The 26,994-nt window shown below is 35.4% G+C and overlaps 1 protein-coding gene across 3 annotated transcripts in view; it reads right to left on the reverse strand.

Moving 5' to 3' along the window:
* MYO16 (myosin XVI) overlaps positions 1-26,994 on the reverse strand; it is a 370,616-nt gene that overhangs the window by 109,560 nt on the left and 234,062 nt on the right. For all 3 annotated transcript variants that reach the window (XM_068678649.1, XM_068678640.1, XM_068678659.1), the window contains 5 exons: positions 18,400-18,511; positions 14,579-14,696; positions 13,740-13,811; positions 12,994-13,135; positions 4,192-4,264 (listed from right to left, as the gene is read on the reverse strand). In XM_068678649.1, coding sequence (XP_068534750.1) covers positions 4,192-4,264; positions 12,994-13,135; positions 13,740-13,811; positions 14,579-14,696; positions 18,400-18,511 — 517 coding nt within the window. The remainder of the gene's footprint in view (positions 1-4,191; positions 4,265-12,993; positions 13,136-13,739; positions 13,812-14,578; positions 14,697-18,399; positions 18,512-26,994) is intronic.

A 26,994-nucleotide genomic window follows, 5' to 3' on the forward strand; every position in this document is an offset into this window, starting at 1 on the left:
CTCTTGGAGCCAGCTGACTCCTATGGCAAGAGAAGTGCAGCACCGTGCTGCTACAGGAGCCATGCTTCTCCCAGCACTCTGCTGCATCACACAGGTAATGCTGCACACACTTTAATGGGTATCGAGTAGAATGGGAGTCAACAGACATTTAACTATTTCAGTAACCTTCAGTCCTAACTCAGATAAATTGGTTGTATTTCCTATTAAAAAAAAAAAAAAGTTATGATTTATACTTTCTTTGCAAAGCTTAAGAGGACTACAGAGGCAAAATACCATGCAAGAGCTATATATACATTATTTACCACGAGTTAAATACTTTTTCATTTTACCCCTTGACATATATCAGAGAGGAAAATCTCTACTAGAGTCCGTTTTGATGAGCTGGGGGTTGGCCTCTTCTCACAGATAACTAGTGATAGGACTAGAGGGAATGGCCTCAAGTTGCACCAGGTTGGATCAGGTTGGAAATGAGAAGAAATTTATTCTCAGAAAGAGTGGTTAGGAATTGGAATGGGTCGCCCAGGGAGGTGGCGGAGTCAGCATAATATTGGTGGTAGGTGGATGGTTGGACCAGATGATCTCGGAGTTCTTTTCCAACCTTAATGATTCAATGATTCTATGATCAGGCTTGCCATTTCATTATGAAAATTCATCAGGCTGGTCAAGCATGAACTCCCTCTGATAATCCATGCTGACTTCTGCTGATAATTTTCTTCTCCTTCATGTACCTGAAAATGGTTTTCAGGATTAGCTACTCCATCACATTTCCTGGGATTAAGGTGAAGCTGACCAGCCTATAGTTCCTTCTTGTCCTTGTTGAAGATAGGAGTGACATTTGCTTTCCTCCAATCTTTAGGCACTTCTCCCTGTCACCAAGACTGATCACAGACTATCAAATGTGGCCTCACAAGGATTTCTGCTAGTTCCAGCACTTCTTGGCTCACCCATCATGGTACATGGACTTACATATGTCCAGTTTGCTTCCAATTTCCATATGCTTCCTTTTTGTGTTTGAGTTTGACCAAGAGATCCTGGCCAAACCACATTCCAGTGCGGTTGTATATAAAGCTGTTCTGGAACAGCAGTTATACAGCTGCTCTATGAAAACGCTGTTCCCAAGCTAATGATCATTGCTAAGAAGTGACTGTAAATTGTAATTGGGGTGAGCTGAAAGTGTAGGCATTTATCATAGCTCAGCTGATGACCAGTAACTCACCGAGTCCTGGTAATTCAAAAGCTTTCAGCTTTCATTGAGCAACAACTCCCTCGGAATACAGCTTCTAAAAATATTGTGCTCTGTTTTTAAATCTGTGTTGTAAGAGTTTCATACCAGAAATCCCAGCTCTGCTCACTATCATTTATTCTATAAACTCATTCACTAACATTGTTTCAAAAATAATCACATACTATTTTTGCTACCATGTTTTAAATATAATATATTACAGATACATGTTTCTACACAATGAAGGCTTACTAATGCATGCCAAGTGCAAGCAAAACTTAACACTTAAATAATACTACTTTTAACTTCTAATACCTTCTTTTTTATAATCATCTATAAAACTTTTCTCCTTGTAAGCCATCAGCCACACTTTTTTGCCTGCAGAAGTTACCAGATTCTTGATGTAGACATAGTTAACCTTACTTTTCTAGCTCTTTCACACCTTGTCCTGTGCATTGCTCATAAACTGTTACCAGTCCAATTCTTTGTTTGTCATTCCAACACACTCACTGGAGTGATCTTGTTGTTCTACTTGGTTTATTCATCTCTCTCTTCCTGAAATGACTACAAACAGTCTATTTAAACATATTGCTTAAATTGACATATGACTTAGTACCATATTGTTCTCTTAAATATTATATTAAAATGTCTACCAATTAACCCAATTTGAAGCACCAGCAAGATTCGCACATCTGCTTGGAATGTCCCAAGATTTCATAAGTCAGGGGATTTTAAGCATTCATTAAAATAATTCTGGTTTTTGTTTGTTTGTTTGTTTGTTGTTTTTGTTTTTGTTGTTGTTATTGTTGTTGCTGTTGTTTTCTTTTCAAGAAAGCAGGCAAACAGATATCACAAAGAATTCCTTCTCTTATACTACGTTGAAACCAAAGGTTAATTTCCACCAAATTACTTTTGCTATGCCATTTTAAAATATAATAATCTAAATCTAATAAAAAACTATTTTCTATGTCTCTTCCACTGTTCAGCTGCTAGGCCCATTTAATGTTAACGTTCTGCAATTGCGGGCCTTGACACTGGGCATGTTTGCAGACATGATGCAATACTTTGCATGAGGACCCTATCTAGGCTAACACACCTGTTTATCAACAGGGTTAACGAGCCCAGGCAGGATACTGAGCTAGGTTAGACTGATACACAGCTCCTGAGTGCAGGCTGTTTGGGGTATGTCTGCACAATTGCATCGTGTGGAGATACAAACTGCTTCTGTTTGCTCATACTGCAACCTATTGCTTCAGGAATCTGATGTGTTAACCACATGACAGAGTCTTCATAAAAATGAACTCTGTAATTCCCTCACCACTGTTCCGTCTTTTAAGGAATGCAATTGACTAGTTTCTGATGTAATGACTCATAGTGTTACTCAATATTACTCAACAAAACCCACTCAGTTCAAGGAGAAGGACAGTCTAGGTCTTCTGAAATGTAATTATAAAAAATAAAATTAAAAAATCAAACTTGACCTTGAAAGTACCTTGCTTGCTATGCAGAAATCATAAAATAAACTACTTTTACAAGTTTTTCTGTTTGTATCTCCTCAAGCATCTGATGTAGTCACTTAGCAGAAAATGGCTTACTCTAGAAAGTGGAATTCATGGTATTTTATCAGATGTCAGTTACAGAACTTATATATGTTTCATAAGAAAAAAAAATGCAGAACAGAGCCAAAGGGGAAATAAAAAAGGCCCAAGGCACACTCCTCTCCTTTGAGATTCTTTTAAAAGCACAGAATACTATATCCTTGTTAATCACTACGTTTTATGGAATTTTTTTTTTTTGCATGTTTTTGGTCCATCAAAATGTTTCCTATTTTTCACTTGATATTTTCACCTAAAGAAGATATTCACACAGAGTAAATGACTCTGAACATTGGCATGCATCTATAGGATTCAATCCAACAAAGCTTTCAAGCTAGGCAAAACTGTAACAGCAAAAACAGTTTTGCAAGAGCGGAACTGGAAATATGTGTTATTGTATTCTTATATGCTATTTTGAAGGCAGAGGTTTTATGCTTTTGGACTTTTGGAAATTGTGTGGACAAGTAAACATTCCACACATAATGAACTGAAGCAGCACTATGACTTCTATTTCACTAGAAAAAGAAAGTTGAGCCATAAAACAATGGATTAACTGAGATGAATGGGCAAATTCTGATTTCAAACAATAGTACGTCCTTTGTTGCCTTTGTTGTCCTCTTCCTAATGCTTTAATTTTCTTCTGCTACATAAGAGAATGAATGAACAACTGAACAATAACTTACTTACACATCTTCAGCGTGTCGTGTAGAGTCACTACTGCTTTTGGAATATGCACTTCTCAAGAGCTTTGGTGTTATGAGACTAGTGTCAAAGGCGGGCAAACAGTTCTATCGCTTTCAATAAATGTTTGATATTTAAATGGATTTTCAAACATTAATTGAGATAAAGTTTAATTTATTTTTCATGGATGTAATTCAACTTTAAAAAAGTCTCCTGTTGAAGAGTCACACAGAGGTGAATCTGCCAGCAATAGCACTTAGCATAATGGAGCATTTTTTTTTATTTTTTTTTTTAATTCTCTGTAAAGCATCTGAAGACCTTTTGATCTTTCTCCCAATCCTGTCTATTGTCATCCCATTCACTGACCTAGCTGAAGTATCACTTCCACAAGCATGAAAACAGACAACACTAAGTACTTTCCTCAGGTTTTCTTTCAAGGTTGATACTACCCCTCTTCCAAATCATTATGATACATGTTTACCAGATTCTTTTAAAATGATTAATAGCACTACAAAGCCTGGATTTTAATTCAGAACCATACAGGAAGACTAAGAAAAATATTTTAAAAGCAAGTTTTCTCCTCCTTGACGTTTTTATTCTGATCAAAACACTTCTTTTGGCTAAAAAACAAAACAAAACACATTTAAAGATGAACGACAGTTATAATAAATTCAGCAAAACAAAGCTACTTACCTGTTCAAAAGTATTCTTTTGAAATTCTTCAAATCCAAAAATATCCAGTATTCCAATTTCAAATATCTGGTCACTGGAAAAAAACAAACAAACAGACAAACAAACAAACAAAAATCATACAGATAATAAGAATTCAAGAAAGATGATAATATATCTGTTGTTTCTGACAAAAGTACTTCTGCTCTAGGATGAAAACAGCCTTCATTTCAAAAACATGGTATGAAACACTCATGTAGACTATTTGTACAACATAACAACCAAAAGTCTACCTACCAATCTACAAGCATAAATAAAAAAATGAGGTTTGAGATTATTTTAGGACAATTTAAAAAAAAAAAAAAAAAGCTTTTTTAAAATTCAGTTTCTAAAGATGCAGATATCTATTCATTCAGATGAAGAATAGCCACTGTGGGAAAGTTTCAAAGTTGCCTGGTTGCACTCAGTCACCCCGTTCAGCTTCTATTTCCCCAACAGTCAGAACTGCTCCTACTAAATGCATATCAAGGGAAACCCTTTAAGCCAAAGTCCTCACTGCCAGCATCAGGCTGCACAAGAGGTTACACCTCCCAGGAGAAAGAACAGTCAAGATTTTGGCATGAGGAAGACAGATGTTTCTTTTTTGTACATATAAAAAACGCTTGTTGGCTGTGCATCTGATTTGTCATACACCACTGCATGTATTCAGGGAAGGGCTTTTACTTAGGTCTTGTGGAAATATAGGTAGGTCCTGTGGAAAATCCTAGGTAGTCACCTAGGATTTGAACAGGTAAAATTGGAAAAGGACGGAGGTGTTATTACTCTGTACTTACCTGGGACTAAGTCATTGTCATCCAGATCTGGAGAAGAACCTAAGGTCACTAACAGGGATTAAAATTGATGTTTTGGGATAGTCTATTGCTTGCTTTGGAAGGATTTGAGAAAATTATACGAAAGGGCTGAGCTTGCTGAAGCTGAGCTTTTTCTTCATGTTCTTCACATTACCATTAGAGAGAGAAAATGAGAAAAGGCCATTAAAAAGTTTCAGTTTGCCTATATGAATGCAGTGCGACTTTCTTCAGAGTGAAATGATCTGCTAGCAGGATGAACGACCTTCCACTATAGACTTCCACTTCCACTTCCAATAGATCTCTTGGAGCAGGAAAAAATAGCAAAGGAAAAATATTTCGGTTTCGTGAGAAAGGAGATGGACACTTTCTAAAGTATATGAGTTCTCCTTTCTCGTTTCCAACATAATTTGTAAATGTATGAGGTTGCATGCATACAAGTAATATTGCAGCCTCCTGCTTCTGAGATCTAGTTTTCCTTCCATATTTTTGCTTCCTGTTTCACACTTCTCTGCCTAAATCTATGTGCATACCAAGATATAAAGGTAAAGGAAAAAAAAAAAGTGATTCACTGTCAAAGTACTTCAGTACAGTTCTATTATAGTCAATAAAACATTACCATTCAATTAGGCAAAGATCCAGCCCTGAAAACAAATCCTATATAACAAACAAAACAGTAAAATAATAATAATAAAAAATGACTACTATAAAACAGACTAGAAAAAAACAGTCCTCAGAGACTAATAGAGCCTTCCTCAGAAATGATATCCATGAAGTTTGTCTTCATTTCTAAGGCATACTAGTTCAACGCACTACTGATCGTCATGAGACTGGCTATATGCATAAATGTCAGACATTGGACGTTGCATAATAAATCTTGTCTAGAATGACTTTGTTGGGCAGAAGAGGTTATCATGAGGTTGATTAGCCTCCAAGGGAATTTCTACAACACGAAGCATAAAAATATATCACTACCTCCTTCTCTGAGTGTGATTTAAATTGTGTTTAAAAATGTAAGCCTCATTCTCAAGTGTTACTGATTAGGGATGGATGTACATTCCTTGTCATAATGTGTTTTCAACAAGACTGGTCCATTTTTATAAAGAATTAAACATTTTAAAAATAAACTACCTCTGAATAACATTCAAAAGCCAGAATTATTATGTTGTTTGAATAAGTTCTAGAAAAAAAAAAAAAAAAAAAGGAGTTTGGAATTTCAAGATACTTGATAGGTTTTCATTTTTACTTTAGTATTTTGTTATTAGCTATTGCCTTCCTCATAAGAAAGTGTAACAGGAACTGCTAGGCAATACAACACTGAAATATCGCATATTTCACAATTATTAAGATCTACATAACGCTGATGCAACAGCTTACCCCTTCCATGTCTAATTCAATGAATGGATTTGAGGCTTGGTTGCTTACATCCCAGCTGAGAGCCATGATTGTTATTTAGTCAAATTAGTCTCTCTTTCTCAAGAAATATGTAAACATTTGCATACAGAAAAGTGAAAAACAAACTGACCTATGGAAATATTATAAATTAGGCAAAACAAGAACCTAGTGCTCTAGTTTCTAGAACTCCCAGGAAAAGCCTTAGCAGCCAGCCTATTGACTACTTCATGTAATATTCTTTATCAAAACTGTGAGATTTCCATGAAATATTTTGATTTTCATGAAGATTTACTTTTTTTGTTGTTGTTAAACAGGAAAATATGTCAGTCCAGTATTCTGATGAACGTCACCTGATAATCTTCGCCTTGTATTATTAGAAGATGCACACACTACATGAAAAGAGCTGAAGGTTTTACATAATTAATATCTTGCCTACAGGGCAAATATAACGAACAAGGCTCTGTATCCCTAGAATAGTGATAATTTATTATTGTATTGTGGGTTTATATGCAAAATTTCACTGAGAATGACAGTAATTTTCTGTACTAAATATTGCCCGGTTTTGCAAATTAAATAGCAACAGACAGGGCAACATCAAATTAAATGTTTTATTTGTAATGACATATAAAGATTCACTTTATTTTATTTTTCTCTGTTCTATACTACATTTATCCTTAGAGGGAGGTCCATATATAGTTTCTTGGGTAGCTGTCAATCATATTAATTCCAGCAAAATTACTTTTCTTAAATTAATCATAGCAGAGATCCCCAAGGCAGAATAAAGCATGAATGATCCCATGTTTACAAATGAAAGGGCATGTCGCCCGTGTCCAAAAGAACAAATATTAGAAAATAGCACTTTTTGTTCTACATTATTCCTTTATTTTACTGTTCATTTTTCCTGGTTTATAAACATCATTTACACTTTTCAACATTATTTCTCAGACATTCAATATTTAATATGTATAAATTAAATAGCTATCATAAGATACAGGGGACTGAGATTTCAATTACATTACGTCGTATTATGTGTTTATTTGGAAAGTAAGAGAAGATTACGCATTTGTATTCTGTATGGAAATGAGATTCAATTATAAAGTAGTACTTTCTTTTTGTGTAGTATTTAGGAATATATTGGTAATATGACCATTTTTTTTTCAGGTTTCACAGTACTTTTTAGCATAAAAATTAGGAAAACAGTAGTTTGCCAATATTTAAAGAAAGTTTCCATCTCTGACACCACTACATAGCTGTGAATACTTAAAACACACAGTGGACCTTAACTACATCTGATTTGATTTTTGTTATTTTACAAAACAGCCTTTCAACCAATAATATTTTACAATGTCTCTGGTTTTTCCTTTTTCTTCAGAATGATTCCCTCTGCATATATGTTCCTCACAGACTAGAAACACCTTTTGATCTTGTACGCTTAGAAGTTGCATTGTAAAGAAACTGCATAAAAATTCTTGGCAATTCTTAAAAACAATACACATATACCAGACATCCTGTCTGATGATCTACTGTCTTGGCAGATATCTTGCCATTCATCAAGAGATACTTTTAACCCGTTTGCCATTTCTGGTAGAGGTGAACAGAATTCCCTTTACAATACTTCTGACCCATCATTTCAGACAAGCCTACAGGATGTTATTTGATCACTCTTTTTTCATCCCAGATGGTTTTCAGCTCTGAAATCCATAAGGTTCATTCCCATTTTTATTTTTCATAATGTGCCTACGCAAAGCAGTGAAGTGAATCTGTTGAGGCAGTCTGATCTAACATGTCTTTTCATCTGCCCCAGATATAATGTTTCTTGCTCTTCTTCCAACTTATGCTACTAACGAGGAAGGAAACTAGTTCACTTATGTCTGATCTGGATAAACCAGATGCAATACTGATTAATGACTGGGTATTTCTAGGATGAGATACATAACCAAGCCTTCAGCTGAGAGCTGCCACACTCAGAATCCTACTTAGACCCCCTCAGTGCTCCCAGGAGGACAGATTACACCTGCTGTCATAAATACAGCACCTGAAGGGTGCTCATGAGACATGGGCTGATGTACAGTTGTAAATGTTCTTCATCTCAAAAAGTTACTCAAACAAAACAATTTCTGAGACTTTTGAGAGCAACTTTTCTGAGATTTTTGTTTAAATTCTGATCTTTTTTTTTTTTGTGACCTTTCCACATCTCCCGGTTATTTTACTCAACACCTGCCATTTTTCTTTTAATGTTACTGTAACCAAGTGTGAGAGGTACAGATAGGCAATGGTTGGACACAGTAAAAGGCAACACTGACTCTGCATCTAACAGACATTTCCTTTAGTAACTTGACAAGTATGGTAGAAAAGACTAAATGCTTTTGCTAATAGACTCAAGATATATAGCCCTCTCATCACTAGCACGTACACTTCTCTACATACACTTTTACCTTTAAAGCAAAATCTGCTTTAAGACATGGTGCTGTCTTGCTTAATAAAACTCTGGAAATGATCCAGACTGAAGCAGATCTCAAAATATGATACTACACAGAATACTGTATGATCTCAAAGTAATATTACACACAATTTTGCATTAGATGTTTTGTATTGTTTGTATGTTTTAAAGTTTCCCCTATGTTCACATATACACAGTTCTCATTATGTTGTGGGCTCATGTTCTGAATAGGAACTGCCCCTCTTCCTCCTGCATTCTCTGCATGCTTTTATGGGGTTCAATAATAGATGAATAAAAGTTTTAGTGTATGCTCAGATATTTATCTTTTTTAAGTTGGGCAAACTTCTGTTTCAGAAATATCTCACCCATGATCATAGTATAAATCAGATGAAGCATATTAAAAATTCAGTGAATGAGACTTGGGAGATCTTTCCTTTGCCCACATAAATGTTGCACTGCTACTCTCTGGCAATACTTGATCTGCACTGGGAATAAGATTACATGGCCAGAACACACAAGCTTTCAGAAAATACAGATATAGGAATATTCTATATGCTATATTTGAAAATGAAAAGTCCTATGGCTGACCTACAGACAGAGCGCCTAGCTGAACGCTATCATCATTTACTTACCTATAACACAGCATGTATATTGGCATTAGCCCCATCTTCAGGGCACGTAACAGAGAGACTCTTTGCTAACTAGGTAAAACAAAGTGCCTTCTTCTTAATAGCAGACAGGGAAGACAATATCTAGATTTTCTAAGGCAAAGCCATATAATTAGCTTGGTTTTCATAAGAAAATAGAAAATATATATATTTCAAAAGAGTTCACAGACATCCTTAAAACTCCATGAATGCAAAGTCCTGTTAAAGAATAAGTCAAGCATTCTTAACACACCACCTCATTATATTGATTTACTAATATTTGGACCATCATATCTAAATTCCCTAAAGTGCAGTTAAATACATTGAAATGCCACATTTAGGCAATCCTGACAGTTCTAGTCTCTTTTAGCTAAAAACAGAAAATCAGCATATACATTTGAATGGAAGAAAAACAGAAGTCAGCTTTTAAGAGTTAACAGTCTTGGGAAAAAGATCACATAGACGACTTTTAAAATGATAAAATAATTGGACTACAAAGTCATTGTATGAATGAGTGAACATAAGTAGTAATCATTTGAAAAAAAAAACAAACAATGATAAACACCTGTGAGAAATTCTCATAGCTTTCCTCTAATCCCATTCTAACTTCCGATTACAAAAAACAGTTTCTCCCCAGTGGATTTCTTTGAAAAAAATATCAAGTAAGATGAATAAAGTAATCAACTTCAAAGTACTTTGCAACCAGTACAAACTAGCATCAATGGCTATAAGTTAGTTCCATCTTGACTTCTTATGAAGGCAAACAACATTTCTGAAGGTGTATTATTTCACTTTACATTGTCATTAAAAACCCTTAGTACGTATTTATTGAATGGTATTATAAAGTAGTGCATTTGTTGGATTAGGGCAACAATTTTATCCTCTATACTTTATATCTCTAGGGCATGGTCTTTGCAGCTTTTCATGAAATCATCTCCCCTTCCCTTAGATCTAATGGCAATCATCACATTTACTTTGCCTGAAACCAGCCACAAGCTGTTTCATGGTAAATATAAATCAATATTAATGAAAAAATCCTAGTAGCTTCACCTTAAAGTTAAAAACAAGTAACTAATTTCCTCAAAAATGTCAAGGTCAGAAGTTTCTTAGAGTTACCAAGCCAATAAATCTAATTTTATTGTTTCATAAATTCTCCTGGAAGTAGAGTTAAGCTACCTCACAACAAAACAAGAGAACTGAGCTAGAAACCTTACTGCAGATTTGTGATGAGGGTTTCATCCTGTCCAGGAAGTAGTAAATGTGCAACTCTCTAGCCAGGAAATAAAGCGTGGCCTGTCAGCCTTATTTAGCCATGATAGTTGAGATCTTTGGTGGATTTTTAAGTACAGGTTTATTAAAAGCACACCAAACTGGAGATAAAAACTGTTAATTGCTGGATTTGTTCAAACATATATGAAATAAACCCAAACCACAAATCACAGATCCAGGCAATGACTTGCATTAATCCAAATTGCATCTTAACCTGTGCTATGCCTTGATTTACTATGACAGGTAAATCAATATGATTAGTCTGGACAAAAAGAAGGCTGGAGATGGAGGGAGGTGTTTTCCTATCTCAAGCTGGCAAATGCAACTGAGGTTGAAATATCAATGAGGGACAATTAACTTCATTTTTACTTAAAATAAGCTATTTGTCTTCAAGTTTGGAAAGGGACCTTAGGCTGAATTTGGCCTGCTAAAATGTAATGTCTTGTCAGCACTGCCAATATATCTTTAGCTTATTAGTTCCCATTAGCCAAGCTCAACAAAGAATTCCACTTTTTCAAGTATATGTATAATAAAAAACTTTTGGAAATTCTTTGTTCCTGACAACATCAAACAGCTGTTGCATTTTAGCTAGGACTTACAACATCACATAGCCTTCAAGTTACCAGACGGGTGGAAATAATTTCACAAAGAAATATTTCCACAGGTCACCTCAGGCACATATGATTGTAATAAGAGGAGAATACAAGGTAAACAATTGACAAACTGCCTTGACTTTCAATATTTTAAGATCCTATGATATCTAGAAGTCACAGGTATACATTACTGAACAACAGAGATACACAACACCCTACTTTGAAAGTGTGAGATGTGGAATGTCAAAATAGCACAATTTCACATTTTAAAAAAATTCAAATATTTTTCAGAGATTTTTAATACGCTTATTCTATTTTTTTGTATGTTTTTTTTTTTTTCCTCAACAATCACTACAAATGAGCTCACTGTACCTGAGCTGTATTGTTGTCTGAGACAGACAAGTGCTGAGCTAAGCCTATGTTCTATACGGTACAGGAATGAATGGGGAAGAATTGAACATGACCAATGCCACTGTCCTTCCTTATAAACACAGTATTTCAAATTAACACATGGATTGGAAAGTAGCTTTAGCTTGATTGTCCAGGTGCCTGCAATTCTAAGGGGCTGTACAGTCAGAAACAGCAAATAAAAATATTCAGTATTACTGGAAAACCTTTCCTTTGCCTCCAGTGGGAAGGTAGGCATTCTGGTGTTTTATACAACTAGGGAAAGCTTTTTTTGTGCAAAACACTCTGAGGTTCTCAGGTATGGTAGCCTTTTCCTTTAGTCAAGATTAAAGAAGAGAAATGTGATTTAGTACTAATTGGTCTACAAATATGACAAGAATAAAATAATAAAAAATAATAACTGCAAAGTCTTCAAACTTAACAACTCTAGAAGATTACACCTGATAAATATTTATCCCTTGAAGCCAAGCCAGATACAGTTTAAGGAAAAATTACTTATTCCTTTTTGGAAGTCCCACATCTGTCTTCTGTGGATTTCCATTTATCATTAATGCCAAGACATCTTGTACCTGATGTTCATAAGAAAGTCCACCTGCACATATGAGATGCTAAATCTTGGTTAAGTCACATACATGCATATGCTCATCTAATTAGGTCTCCTGTCTTAGTTTGCTACCTTGATTATACTGAGATTTCTTTTTATTTTTCTTTCCTGTTTCTTGACTGTGATGCATACTAATTAGCATTCTTTTTTTTTTCTACAAAACCACATTGGACAACTTGTATTCAATAGTAAGTGAAGTTTAAACATTCATTTTAAGGCCTTTGAACAAAATTCTGTTTTTAATAACCAGTGCTAAGGTCAAAATTTGGGGGGCAAAACTAGCATATTCTGCACAAACTAAACATCAAGCAGATTTTTTACTTCAGTATTGTCAACTTTTAAAAGACTACTAACTCTAACCACCAATGCAGATAACTGTATTTATCTGTATTTATATATATTGGCTGAATTATCATATTCAGCCATGTGAACAAGTAAACAAACAAACTTGTAATTGAGGAAGCAACTTGAAACATTCCAGGAATGACCAGTGAGCATTAAGGATTCAAGTGTCAGTTTCATGCTATCATAAAATGCATTAAATGATGGCACCATGTTTCTATTATGAATTTGAATTTGAACAGATAAGGACACAGCTATTAGTTTGTAATGGTAATCATACCTGCCAGTCTCATCTTGATTTTGGAGGTAGCAGTTGATTGTGTTGACTAGAAAGCTAAATAAACGACCGTATAGAGATTTTGCCAAGAGATCCCGGTAAAATTCTGCAATCTCTATAGTGTGTCTCCGTACTATTGTGTCTCCTAAAAGAGAAATCAGAAAATAGAAATAAAACAATTTGTAAAGCTTGGTTTAAGTAATTTTAGTTACAGTAAGTCCTTCCATCCATTTTACTTCTCCTTTGCCACAGCTATTGTGGTGCTAGTTTCTTTCTGAAGCCTCCAGTGAAAGATGAAAGACTATTAACACTCACAAGATCTTCAGTTTGGAAACATGAAGTTCTTTTCAATAGAAAAGGGTATGCTTATCACACACAACGAGCATTTTACTGAAGAGAACTTCTTCAAAACTAGTGTTTTTAGGGACACTCCTGTTGACTCTAGTTCTTAGTATTAACAACTAATCTGTCATCTTGACATACTTGTAAGATTAATAAAGCTAGGAGTCCACAGTGTCAGACTGTAAAGCTCCTTTGCTCCATGTTATAAAGACAGTTCTAATTCAGTGGTCTGATCTGACATATTGCATGGTGGATAATCCTACATATTCCTCAGAGAGAGGAATTTATTTTTCATGAGACCATGAAAAATAAAGAACAAAAATTATCTGCTTTTAAAATTTTCAAATCAGAAGGATCAAAATGACATTAGGTCTGATCTATGAGAATGTAAGCTTGGAAAAGATTACCTTTAAAATACTGAACGTCAGTTGTTAAGGCTGAAGCAAGCTCATCTGGTGAAACCTGCAGCATCCCTGCCACTGAAACGAAAAGAGAATTTAAAGAAAGCTTTAAAGAATTTAAAGAATTTGCGCTGAACTGCATATTTCATTTTTATAATAGATTTTCTTATGTAGATGTTATTTTTTGAACAGTGAAAGAACCCACACATTAAAGAAAAGAGCGCTGTCACAGGAGTAATCAGAATTAATGAACATATAAAAATGGATTACTATAATCAGCACTTTGTGAAGTTGGAGTGTATCTGGATATTACATTACAGCTCTCTTTCCTCTTTAAAGATTACTCAGGACTTTCCACAGTGCTTGGCAGACTTTCTCTCCTATTACAGTTAAGGTATGCTATTTATTGACAATCTGTATCCATAAGCCACTTTGAGGAGATTTATTAGTGACCAACAGGGCAAACTTCAAAGCACGAAAGCATGAGACCTTCTTAAGACACAGATTTTGAAAGGAATTTGATTCAATGCAAATTGTTCAGCTGTTGACGAGCAGCACAAGAGTGTTTTAAAAGAGGGCTGCACAAAGTGCACTGTACAACTTCTTTTGGCAAACAACACCATTAAGTCTGACATTGAATTGGATAATTCGCAATCCTAGCATTTTATTTAGTCTCATAAAAATCTGGAGTTTATAAAACATCCAAGTTGATTGGGTGCTTGTCTTCCCACAGCTCCAGAAGCTGGCTGTCTCCCTGGAGCTGGGTTTCCATCTGTCGGTGGCTTGGCGCAACCTTCCCGATGCAGGGCCAAGCAGGCAGTGCCGGCAGGTCGTGTCCCACTGACCTTGCTCCAGCAGCTGCAGGTCCGACACGAGGGCTGTCTCGGCATCTGTCAGAGCCGTAAAACGAATGTCTCCAAGATGCAGAATTGCTGAGAGAATCACAAACAGGTTCTCCACCTCCTGCATGTGTTTCATGCACAATTAAAGACAAAGAAGAGATCTGTTGGGCACACTGGTGAAAGGCAATGCTCTGTTGAAATGCACATTCTAGTAGTTTATATCCTTGCCACTTGCTAAATTAAAAAGTATTCATGAGATAACTATTAACAGTAACTTTTGGATTCACAAATCAAACTGGAATCCATATAGGACTTAAAACAATATTACCTTTTTAACTTTTGTTTTAATATAAATCACATTAACTACTGAGTTTAGAAACATATTTACAGTGTGTGAAAAAACACTGAGATATCTTTACTGGATGAATTATTTCTGCAAAAAATAAACGTATCTTCTCCACAGAGAATTTCTGTTAAGACAAATTCTCTATCTGGGAATAGCAAGGTCTGTTTTTTCCTCAGCCAACTGCATTCACAAGTGAAGCATCTAGCTTTAAATTACAGCAGGTTCTTGGTTTCTAGCACAGCTTTTCCTACTAGGATTGGAGAAAGAAAAGATTGGAAAGAAACAAAAGCAACCCCCTTGCTCACACACTTACCCCCCATGATTGCATGCTACCTTCAGATGTCTCTAATGTTCTGAAGTAGAACATTATGTTTAAGGGCTATTTTTTCCTGGCCTCATTTCCTGGCCACACCAAGAAGAAAGCAAATGTTTTTGTTTCTTTGCTTGTTTTAATGTTTTTAAATTCAAGCAAGTAATTAAAAAATAAAATAAAATAAAAAGATCTAAGACACGGAAAACGAGTGTTCTTCGATGTTTTTTAAAGTCGGTTATATAACAATGGTGCTCCTTTAAAATTATAAAACAGGAAATCTGATATCCACCATATCATTGCATGGCATTATGTATAGCAAAGTTACTTAAAATATTTTTTAAAAAATATTATATTTAGAGCCTGATTCTACTGAAAAAGTAGAACTGACAGCAAGTCCCACTTACTGGAATTTGCAGGGTAAGATTAAAAAATACACTGCAAATGAAATATTTTGATAATACATTCCCTTTACTCTCTGGTGTCTGCAATTAATTCTGAACACATTAAAACTAAACTTTTCATTTGTTTTCAGAAGCTACAGGTAAAAAAAAAAAAGTATATATATATATATATATATATATATATATATATATATATATATATATATTAAATGCATAAGTATTTCTGTGAAACAGACTACAGGGCGTTTGATAGTTTGATTCCTGAAATTATACTTTAAGACAAGAACTTCAATCTCATACTATGTGAGATAGATGTACATAGGGCAACAGGATATTTTTTTGTTTCACAATCACAAAGTTGGAGATTAAAAAAGATATCAAAACACGATATCAAAACAACCCAATACGATGTTGTCCCTTTTTACAGGCAAACTTTGAATAAGATAGCTCTTACCACAGATGAGTTGCCACACTAATCTGGCATTCACACTAGGGTGATACACCCTGCTTCTTGCTCTTAGGCAAGATCGAATGCCATATTAGTAAAGCATAGTTCTTGCTTGTTAGCTTATTCAGAACTGGTTTGGGGATGACTGTACTGCACTGACTTGCAGGAGGGGGAAAATAGCTGTTTATTTTGGTGGTTTTGGTAAGGCATCAGGTTTAGTTCAGGTTCCAGAGTCTCAAACACATTTGCATTGTGTTCTAAGATGCATGTTTCCTCAACTTTAAGACAAGTTTTTTATAGACATTAAGGTACTTCGTAGGATTCCATTAAAGACTGTTTAAGAATATTTATGCTGTTCTTCAAAAAGATAATCTATTATTGAATGTGACTAGACAGTAAAGGAATAATACGCACAAACCTCTCCATGTATCTCAGAAGTAATGGGTAGTAATTTCAGGAGACATGTTTTACCTACATTATCTCTTTCTAATATCCAGCACAGGAAATCAGCCTGCAGTACTTTGGTACTCCACAGATATCTAGTTCACTAAATGATTATTCTGATGCTACTTGGATATAGAAGAGTCTTGAAGCTTGTTTATGCTTCTGTGATGCAACATACCTTCCTTTCAAGAACTCTAGAGGGTAGTGAGGCACTGGCACAGGTTGTCCAGAGAAGCTGTGGCTGCCCCATCCCTGGAGGTGTTCAAGGCCAGGTTAGATGGGGCTTGGAGCAACCTGGTCTGGTGGGAGGTGTCCCTGCCCATGGCAGGGGGGTTGGGACTTGGTGATCTTTAAGGTCACTTCCAACCCAAACCATTCTATGAACTCTAAGTAAAGTGAAGTGCTGGATCCCAAATACTCCATTTTTCTTGTACAGTTTTCTCAGACTGTTTCTGTGGGCTTCCAAATGTGATTTATTCTGCATTCTACTATTTAATTATGAGCCAAAGCCTTTCATCAATGGAACAGGAAGATTAATCAAAGAACTAGAGATGAGCTATCATCTGTGAACACTGGGCTAAATGCTGGGTTATTGGAAAAGCATGAAACTTCTGCTACTCAATACTACAGGTGCAGAGCTTGAGACGTAGAAGTAAAGAATAATTCTGTTAAATATGGACATATGCATTCCACTTCATACATAGCCACATGAATATTCATGAAAAGAAAAGAAAGAAAACAAAACAAAACAAAAAGAAACAAAAAACCACCAGCATTGTTTCTTTATATTAAAAGGTGGCAGAGGTTACCAAAGAACATTTGTTACTACCTTAACTAGGGAATACAAATAACTATATGATGCACAATCACTGCAGAAGTTACTCTACCTCACACCTCAATAACAGCTTCAACACAGGGTCACAATTTTTTTGCTGACGATCCTTTTTTATTACAAGCTTTGCCCATCTGTCATCTCTTATGATAATCTAGCATACTGTCACATAAACTTTTCCCCAGCTTTTTTCTTATGGTGCTAAATATCATGTAGGGGTGAAGAAAAGATTTTACTTTTTTTCTGAAATTACTGTTGCTTACATATTTGTTTTGTAGAAGTGTCCCAGCTATAGTGTGCTAGATAGCATATATATATATATATATATATATAAAATATGCAGAGTCTGTTAAATATTCTAGTATCTTGAAGGGAATTACACAGTTTATATAAGCTCTTATACTCAGCCCTCCATTTCTTCTGATTCCCCTCACACCTCTGTCCTCCAGAACCTTTTCTTGATGGATTTTCCAAATTATCTTCTTCGTTAGCATTTTAGGATTGACAACAGACATCAGACCTATCTTCTTGTTGCTTTCTGGGGGTTAAGTCAACTCTTTCAAGTTACCCTGCTCTAATTTTATTTGATAAATACATATTTATTTCTTTTCAGGTGTTGCTAGCAAAGGCATTTGGAATGTGTGTTTCACAAAATTAAAAGGGACAGGAAGATAATCAGGAAGGGGAAAAATTCCTGTGGGTTTTATGAGGTTTCTGTCATATGGGATTTGATTGTTTCTTTTTATCTATGCAATTTAATTGTTCAGAGCATTATATCTTGAAGCTGTTTTGTGAATCTTTAAGAATGAAAAAGATTTACATTGTTGGTGCTGTGTCTAATTAAAAGTGATTACAGTAATTTCCCTGGAGTGAACTAGTACTGTAAATTGTTTCAAGGTCCTTACCGACAGAAAAAAAATGGAAGACAGAAAGATGCTTCTTTCCCCCACAAAAGGTTATCAGTGACAGTTCCTTATAACCTGCTTTCAACTAAGTAACACTAATTTTAGCTGTAAATAACATAAATTTGTGTAACTTACCAGGCTATTGAATCCCATAGCACCTAAAGCTTGTCTTAACCCAGCTAATTTCTCCCTGTTTTGAGGGTTGGCTGTTAACGTCGTCTCTTCTAGCGCATTCTGGTTTAGATACCTGCATAGAAGAAAACAGGCATATTTAGTATTTCAATGCTGGTGCAAAATCAAGTTATTGAGGTTAAAAGACGACTTTTCTCCTCTAATCAGAGATTCATCACATATTTCTCAAACTTCAGAGGGAACAGTACTTGTGACAGAATGCTCCTCACTTCTTTCCTTAATTTCTTGCTTAATTTCACATTCCTTGAATGCCGATATTAAATCACAGACTACACTTGTGAAACTTCCATGTATATAGACAAAATGCAATGAGTAAATGGACAAAAATTCACATTTCTTAGCCAAGTGAGATTGCTTCACTTTTGTGTTCAGATTTTTTTCCCTTTTTTATCTCAGAAAGAGTCTTAAAAAAGAAATCATTGTGCCTCCCCCAGCTCTCAACTTTAGCCCTATTTGTAAACTAAAACTTCAGATTTAATTTATACCGCTGAGATTTTTGCCATTCTTGCACTGCCAGAGATTCCCCTTCAGAAAATAAATAAATAAATAAATAAAAAATTGAGGAGAGCCTTGATAACTCTGGCTTGTTCAAACTGCCCTCCTGATGACTAGGGTAGGGATCAGCTGTTATCTGCCTGATCGCATGATGATCATTCACTCCCCTAGCAGCTGAATGGGGTGACAGGTATACTCAGCCTCTCTTAGAATAAAGTAGTACCTGAGTACATAGAGCAGTAAGTGTACAACCCTTATGCTGCACACTGTGAAGCAAAAGTTATTTCTAAATCCTTCCCAAAAATAACGATTTGAAGAGACAAACAGGAACATCTAGTGCAGCAGCTAACTCATGGAGAGGAGGGAGGAAACGGATGGATGGATGGAGGGACAAACAAACAATTTAAACAAAACAGAATTTAAAAAAAAAAAAAAGAATAATCAAATAGTATAGTACAAAAGACTAGGGAAAAGAACAGCAATCTAACCTTTACAACAATCCATTGACCCTCTTGCATATATCTATTGGCCAGATTTTTAAAAGTATTCAAGTAATTTCATTAGTCAAAATCACCAAGAATGCACTGACTGAATAAAAGATCTGATTTTTAATTATGTCATGCTGACATAAAAAATGTCATAAAAATGTCAAAAAAAATAAAAGTTTTCTTTTAACTTGACTTGATCTCTCACATAAAGATTGGAAAGTATGGTTTTAATTTCTGACAATTCATGTTCACAATCCTATTCTAATTGAACTGCGAAGGACACCGCTCCAAAAAAAAATGTTATCATTTCGAGTTTGGCAAAGTTCTTGTAAAGGTGGTAGCTCTTATAAAGGTTATCTTTTTTGTGATGTAGCTTTTAGAAACAGGTGAAGGAATAATTTAATATTTACACTTTTCTAGCCAATAGTGAGGTTTACAAGATATATAGGATGAAAGGTACTGTGCGTTTTTAGTAGATTAATACTGGATTTACCAGCGTGGAGTTAGTTTGGATTGATATTGTTATAAGTTACCTCAGCAGGTGGTCAGAGAAAGAATGATGGGAAAAATGCGTGCCTGGGTACATAAGCAGTTTTTGCACCCACAGGAGAACTCAGCTAGCAGATATTTCAAGTACAAACAAGCCTCACATCACAGTGGCTAAAGCCTGTGAATTAACACAACCTTTGAGAACCTGGTGCTGTGATCATCACTGCCAGAGCCCTGTACCATTTCCTTGACACTACTAAAACATGACTTTTTTTTCCAAAAATGGTAAATACAAAATGATTGCACATCTGTCAAACTAGCTGGAGCAGATGATAGAGAGTGCATGCCACATTTACGTTTTTTTATTTTTATTTTTTTTTCTCACATTGTCTGTATGTTTCAAAGGAGGCTAGAATAAACCTGACGCTGAACCTGGCACAGAACACACTGGCATAAAGGTTAATCCAGCAGAAAATTTTCCATAGTTCTGAACTGCTGTGTGAGCTTACACCAGCTGAGTGCTGTGCATCATCTGTCTGTGTCATTTTCGATCTGTAATTAAGAGATTTACAGCAGCATCTATTCTGCTGTCAAAACATCCTATTGTTGAATGGCTGGAAAAGTTGGAAGCTTATGGCCATTCTTTCAAAAAAGGCTCCTCACTGGTGTTCTCACTGAAGAACCCTTTGTCTCCTTCTGTGTACCGAGCAGGAAATACATTTCCCTGTCCTCGTCAAGAGAATATTGTATACCTTTCTTATTTAAGCAACCCCATGTAATTAGCTCAGTTTAGCTTAGCTAAAGTGCTGGTGGATATCATTGCAGCAAAAAAGTGTGTGAACACTACCAAATCATCACAACGCAGGCGGCAGCATAGCAAAAGTGACCCAGAATGTTCACTCCCTTGGAGGAACAAGCTGAGTTGTGATACGAACCAACATGTGGCAGTTTTTGCCTTCAGCATGAACGTTTCTTGCTGATACAGCAGGGGGGCAAACTGGGTACCCGCCAAACCAGACGCCTGTGGCTCCAACAACCCGGCAATAAACTGCAGCATCTGCCAGGACATGCCTGTTGGAAGACAATCTGACTTTCCCAGCATAAATCTCCCAAAGTTTTAATCAGCAGATGTGCTGGTGCACTCGGAAAGGGACGTGGTTGGACTTTTTGTAAGGTGCACTTGAATTTAGAAATAATTTCCCCAGTCTAAAAGCAGTGAAGTTCTTTCGTAGCATGTCATGAGGCCCACTAGTTTTCCAAACTATGTAAGGACTAATAAAAGATAAACATTGCATTAAAGATATGAACACTGAATTGTCATATGCTTATAGTATAAAGTATATGCTTACTAAGTGTGGATTAATTGTGTAGAGTACTTAGAACTGTTCACAGATATCATACAACTCCCCAGAAATTCACAAAATGTACAGTGTAGCAGAGCTACACCTCTTCTCACCTTCAAGCCCCAAAGGAAAGGAAAAACAATTTTAAAAGCTTGAGATAACTTTAGTACTACTAATATTACTACCATCTATTAATATGTAAAAACGAGAGTTCAAAAACAATTTTAAATTGTTGCCTCTCCTCCAAAACAAGGAAAGGGAAAAGAGATGTCTCATGGTGTTAAGTCCTAATACTAATGAAATAGTCTTTCATTGCAGACACATCATTATTCCATAAATTTTAAATATTTTCTTAAATCTGTATAGCTTTTCTCTCATTTATAGAGAATTTTTGTCTTCTGACATTCAAGTGGTCTGGATAGAATTGCATTGCTACTGATGAACAGGGATTAAATTTCCATTGTGAACCTACCATCTAACTTTGCGTTATTACTTTTACTTACATATTTGTTATTGTAAGTTATGGTGCTATAGCCATCATATTGATGAAATTTTATGCTGTTACTAGATTGTGTGCAATGTTCCTGTAAGTTTCCAGCCAGGTAGTCTGTGATCAGATGCAAACCAGAGCTGGTGAATCCTAAATTCTTTGTTACTGAAAAATTGAGGAACAGAGGTGTTACTGCTAAACAAGCCAGAGGTGATGTTCCATAATGCCTAGTGCATGTAGGCTGCACACATTGTGGTCTTACTGATTGTTGTTTTTTGTTTTTTTTTTTATTAGCCTTCCTACAAAACTGCTTATCTCTGAGTGTGAATTCATTCTGCAAATGCACATTCACATCATAACAGTAGCCTTAGAAAAAGTTTCTCAGATTTTGGCTGAAGCTGAGCCTTGTAGTGGAAGGTAGCTGCTCAGGCAAGTGATATTTATATCTCTGGTAGAAGTAATGAACTAACCTGCCTATGCAGTTCTAATAATTAACTCCTTTCCACTGACTGTCTACCATCTGTTTAAATGCTACCATGTCAACATTTGCACTGGACTAGTACTCTTGACAGACAGCTTATCAGCAGGCAAAAAAGTTTTATGCACATGTGATCAGCAACTGTTTATTTCAAATCAGAAGAAAGTCACTGATCCATGAAATGGGGTTATTTTAAGAAGATAAACTAATCAATAATTGCAGAGAACAGTCACTATGAATAAAACAATGCTGCAAAAGACATAATTACTCAAAAAGAATAAAGGAGGCTATCTACACAGTTTTTCTTTCTGATATTTCTTCTATCAGTTCTAATTTACAGCATTGTAACATTCTCATCCATCCCAGCCTCCCAAAGGAGGAAAAAAAAAAAAAAAAGACTGTTTAGCTGTTTAGAAGAAAAAAAAAAATCAATGATAGCATTTTTTCTGTATACAGATTATCATAGTTCATAATTTCTCAACCATCATTGGAATGAGATAGATCAAATTTTCAGGTAGGGGTGCCAAAGAATGTGAAGTGCTAAGTGTGACATTAAACTCTTTTTGTATTAACTGGCCCCAAAAGTTAACAATTATTGTTTACCTTATCATTCTCATTAGAATTGTTACAAGCCATCATCAATGGTACGAATTTCACACATTTATACTTCTCTGCCAAAAACTCAGCAAAGCAATATTTGATTTGGATTGAACTTAAATTGATTTATTTTCTTTTGAACTGCAACCCAATAGCATTTAGTATCAAATGAAGTAATCTGCCTCATTCAACACAAACAAAACATGTCATTTCATTTCCTTACATGAAACACAACAGCAGTCAAAAGTAGGACTCACAAAATTCTTACAAAAGGTGAAAGTGTATTTTTATTCTCAGTCTTTCCTATCAGAATGTTATGCTTTTATAAAATCTGTGAAGAGATAAAAAAAAAATAAAATAAAATAAAATAAAATAAAATAAAATAAAATAAAATAAAATAAAATAAAATAAAATAAAATAAAATAAAATAAAATAAAATAAAATAAAATTTGCTAATTAGAGAATTTATTTCAGAAGAGGCTACTCATTTTTTTGGTTACTGTCACAACCAGCAGGAAAGTCAGCACAATACACAGGAAAGATAAGGAGCTTGCTTCCCCACTCAGTGTGTCAGGCAGTCCATTTCAAAGTGAGTTCAAAGCATTTAGAGCATGTGGAGATACTGAACCTTAATGTCTCAAATCCCAGGTAAGTTCTGCAACTTTCTGCTTTCCTTGTGGTGAGCCAGAATAGCTTAGCACAGTCAAGAACACCACAGCCCTTCAAAAATAAGCTTTTCTTGACTTTTGTAAATTTAGTCAAAGCAAAGGCAGAGAACAACCACTTTTTGGCCATGGATTTACTGTCCAGTGTTGAAAAGCTGGTCACATTTTAATCAGAATGTGATGCATCTATCAGCTATAGTCATCGTATCTACAGACCACGGTTATCATGGTCTCTCAAGGGAAGTCTGAACTGTTTGATGTACATCACATGTCACATAGGGAATTTTTCTGATCTCCAGAAAAAAAAAAGGTTGATGACTGATATTTTGCCCTAACCAACTGTTTAGACAACTACCGTCATAAAGCACTTCAGGCAGTATTGTTTATTCTTGTTAGCTGAGAAGAAAAAACTTGGTCCCCGTGACTGATCACAAAGTCAGATGATATCACAGGGACCCTATGGTAGTAAACCTTCCTGAGGTTTGTTACAAACTTTGATATTTCACTAATAGAACAAGTAACACATTAGCAAAACACTATCCCAACACCTAACCACTCTACATTTGTAGAATCCAACACTGGAAATATTTTTCTCTAAGAACACACACTTATGTCATGTGTATAAATATACATTAATGCTGTTTATCATACAAAAATATACAGTTATTTATAGTGGTTCAACTAATATCTGACAGTGAAGCTGTCTGAAAGAGATTAGCAGGCAGCCTCTGCTTGATCAGAAATTCCCTTTTGTCAGGACAGTTAAAGTTGGGTTCCAATTAGGGGAGAAGAGGAAGCCTGTTTTGCCAGATGGACATTTCTTTTCAGAAGGCTTTTCTGAAGTAAATACATTCTGTCATGAATAATTAAGAGAATTCTTGGCAGGATTATATCATTAAGTGGTTCTAAATCACTATAAAATTTTTGGTTAAAGCACTATGATGAAAGAAAAGGATTTTTTTTTTTTTTTAGGTTAACATCTAGCTGCTTGCTACTTGGTTCCTTTCCTGACAGGGGCTGAGTACTGTCACATCTGAATTTTGTTACAGAGCTTGCAGGCTTGATACAAGGGAAACATAACACAAAGATTAGTTGTTAGTCTTGAAACTTTACAGTATTTGAATTTAAGTCAGTTGCTGACTGTAAGTCAGCCCAATAAATGTTTGTGGTAATTAAGGATTTCATATATCACAGTTAAAGTCTTCAGTAGAAAAGCTCAGGGACCTCCTGACACCCCTGACAAGATCAGTTATCTTATGAAACATATTGAACTGATTTCTCACTTATGTATTTTTGAACCTGACGGAAATGGTCATTTTGGCCCCAGAAGAGTGAGAGACCAAGAACAGGTAGGGTCTTGAACAGTTGGAGACATTATCTTGACCTTTGAACAGCTCCTCAAACACAAAAGTCAAACTACCTGGCTCTTACAGTTTTCTTATCACAACTAAAATATCTGATGACAAATCAGTTTTATTTAGAAATTTACATTGTTTAAAAACCAATGATGGTGTTCAAAACTCAGGACAATCTGAAGTGTCAGAACCCTACCCAAGTATGTATTTGTGTACTGCAATACCCCTGCTTAGGTCAGCAACTCTTTTCGCTAGTTTACCTGTTAACCCCAGAAAATGTCTGATATAACACTGCCTCAAAAAGTAGTTGTTAAATAATAGCACAGCCTTATTATTTTATGAAAAGGAAAATGTCTTCTCATCTTGGAAATAAATATTTGTACAATTTCTAAATAGTCCTTTCTAAAGTTTATAAAGTTTAAGAAAAACTAATATTCACAGTTTACCAACAGAAAAAAATAATATATATATATATATATATATATATATATATACACAGACATTTAGACATTTTCATCACTTTCTTTGGATCGAAACTGACAGAAGACCACTTCTGGATTTTTTTTTAATCTTCGAAATAGCTGGGGGTGGGGAGGTAGGGTGGTGGCAGAGGACAAAATTCTGGAATTTAGAAATACATATCCCATTTGAGCTGTGTCAGGAATTGTCAAGATTTGTGCTGTGACTGGCAACAAGATCTCCATGCTAATTCTACTAAGTTTGATTTTGCATCTAGATTATAAAAGGCTTGTATCATCTGCACAGAATTGTTTATTCGTAATTCTAGCAGGATGACTAAAAATAATATTTTCTCACTTAAAAACAGTAAGGGAAGATAAGATTTTAATTTTGGAAAATTTTACTGGGCTTCCAGGTATACATGTATACTAAATGAGCTCAATCTAACTTTATTTAGAAATTAGTATTTACATTGTATGAACTGGGAAAAAGATAGGGCTGAAACAGTCACCATGGAAACTTTTCTTATTCCAAACTTCACCCTGAGGCTGAAGAGGCAAGTTTCAAGATTTGGGAATAATAAAATCATCTTCCTGGTAAGAACCAGGAACATGAATGAGAACACAGCCGAACTGTACCGGCATTAGCGTACGAATCAGTAAGTCTTCTCTTCCTTTTGTGTAGCCATTGCAATAGATTTTCAAAGAACCTGTCTGTTTGCACAGCAGATCCTGTCTAGATACAAAGAGTTGGATCCGATCTCTGGAGGCCCCTTTCAAACCAAGGGTAAAGGAAAACAATATTTTTCTCTGTTTATGTTCCTTTAGCTGGTGAAAGGAAAAAAAAAAAAAAAAAAAAGAGAAAATGAAAGAATAAAGGCCTGAGAAGAGTGGAATGTCATAATCTGCTCTTTTGTGAGATATCAGGGTATCTGGTTCCTGTGAGCAATTACGACATTTGTACTGTGCTTTCTTCTTCCAAACCATTTGACTATGTGTCAGTTCTCTGCTACTGGTATTTCTCTACTTTTCTGAGCTAACCCCAGAGAAAAAGAATAGTATCAACTCTTATCCTAGCACAACTGACCACACTCTGTAGTATATTTACTTTGGTAAAAGGAGTCCAGGATCAGTGTGTAAATAATTTTCACCTGCAAGCAGCTAAGAATAAATATTTAACATAAACAAATAGCTAACTAAATACAGGACTCTGTATCAATACTTACTTGTGCAATACAGGCCACTGCAGATGATGTCATGAATCAGAAATGAATCCTGGATTTTGTCTAAAAATCCCTCATTTCTTCCACAAAAATGACTTACAAATAAAACTAATGTTTACTTAATAATTCAAAATAGCTATTAAAACTGTGATTCTGTTACTTTGTATTTACTTATTTATACAAGCCAGCTCATCTCCACTTTCCTGTTCAATGTGATGCTGTAACCATGTGGAAACCTGTCATGCAGCAGTTCTCCAAACTCTTTTGTGCTGTCCAGTTAAAGAAATGCAGAACACAAAAATGAAGTAAGACTGTTTCAATTTATCATCCTCATCCTCGATATGATTTCCTGCATACCTCTACCACCACACAGAGCTATCCAAATTCTTTGTAATTGTGCTGACAGGCAGCAAAAAGAATTGGCTTGCCACTTGCTTTGCATGATCTGGTTGACAAG

This window comes from Anas acuta, chromosome 1, assembly GCF_963932015.1.
Source record: "Anas acuta chromosome 1, bAnaAcu1.1, whole genome shotgun sequence".
NCBI classification, from domain to species: domain Eukaryota; kingdom Metazoa; phylum Chordata; class Aves; order Anseriformes; family Anatidae; genus Anas; species Anas acuta.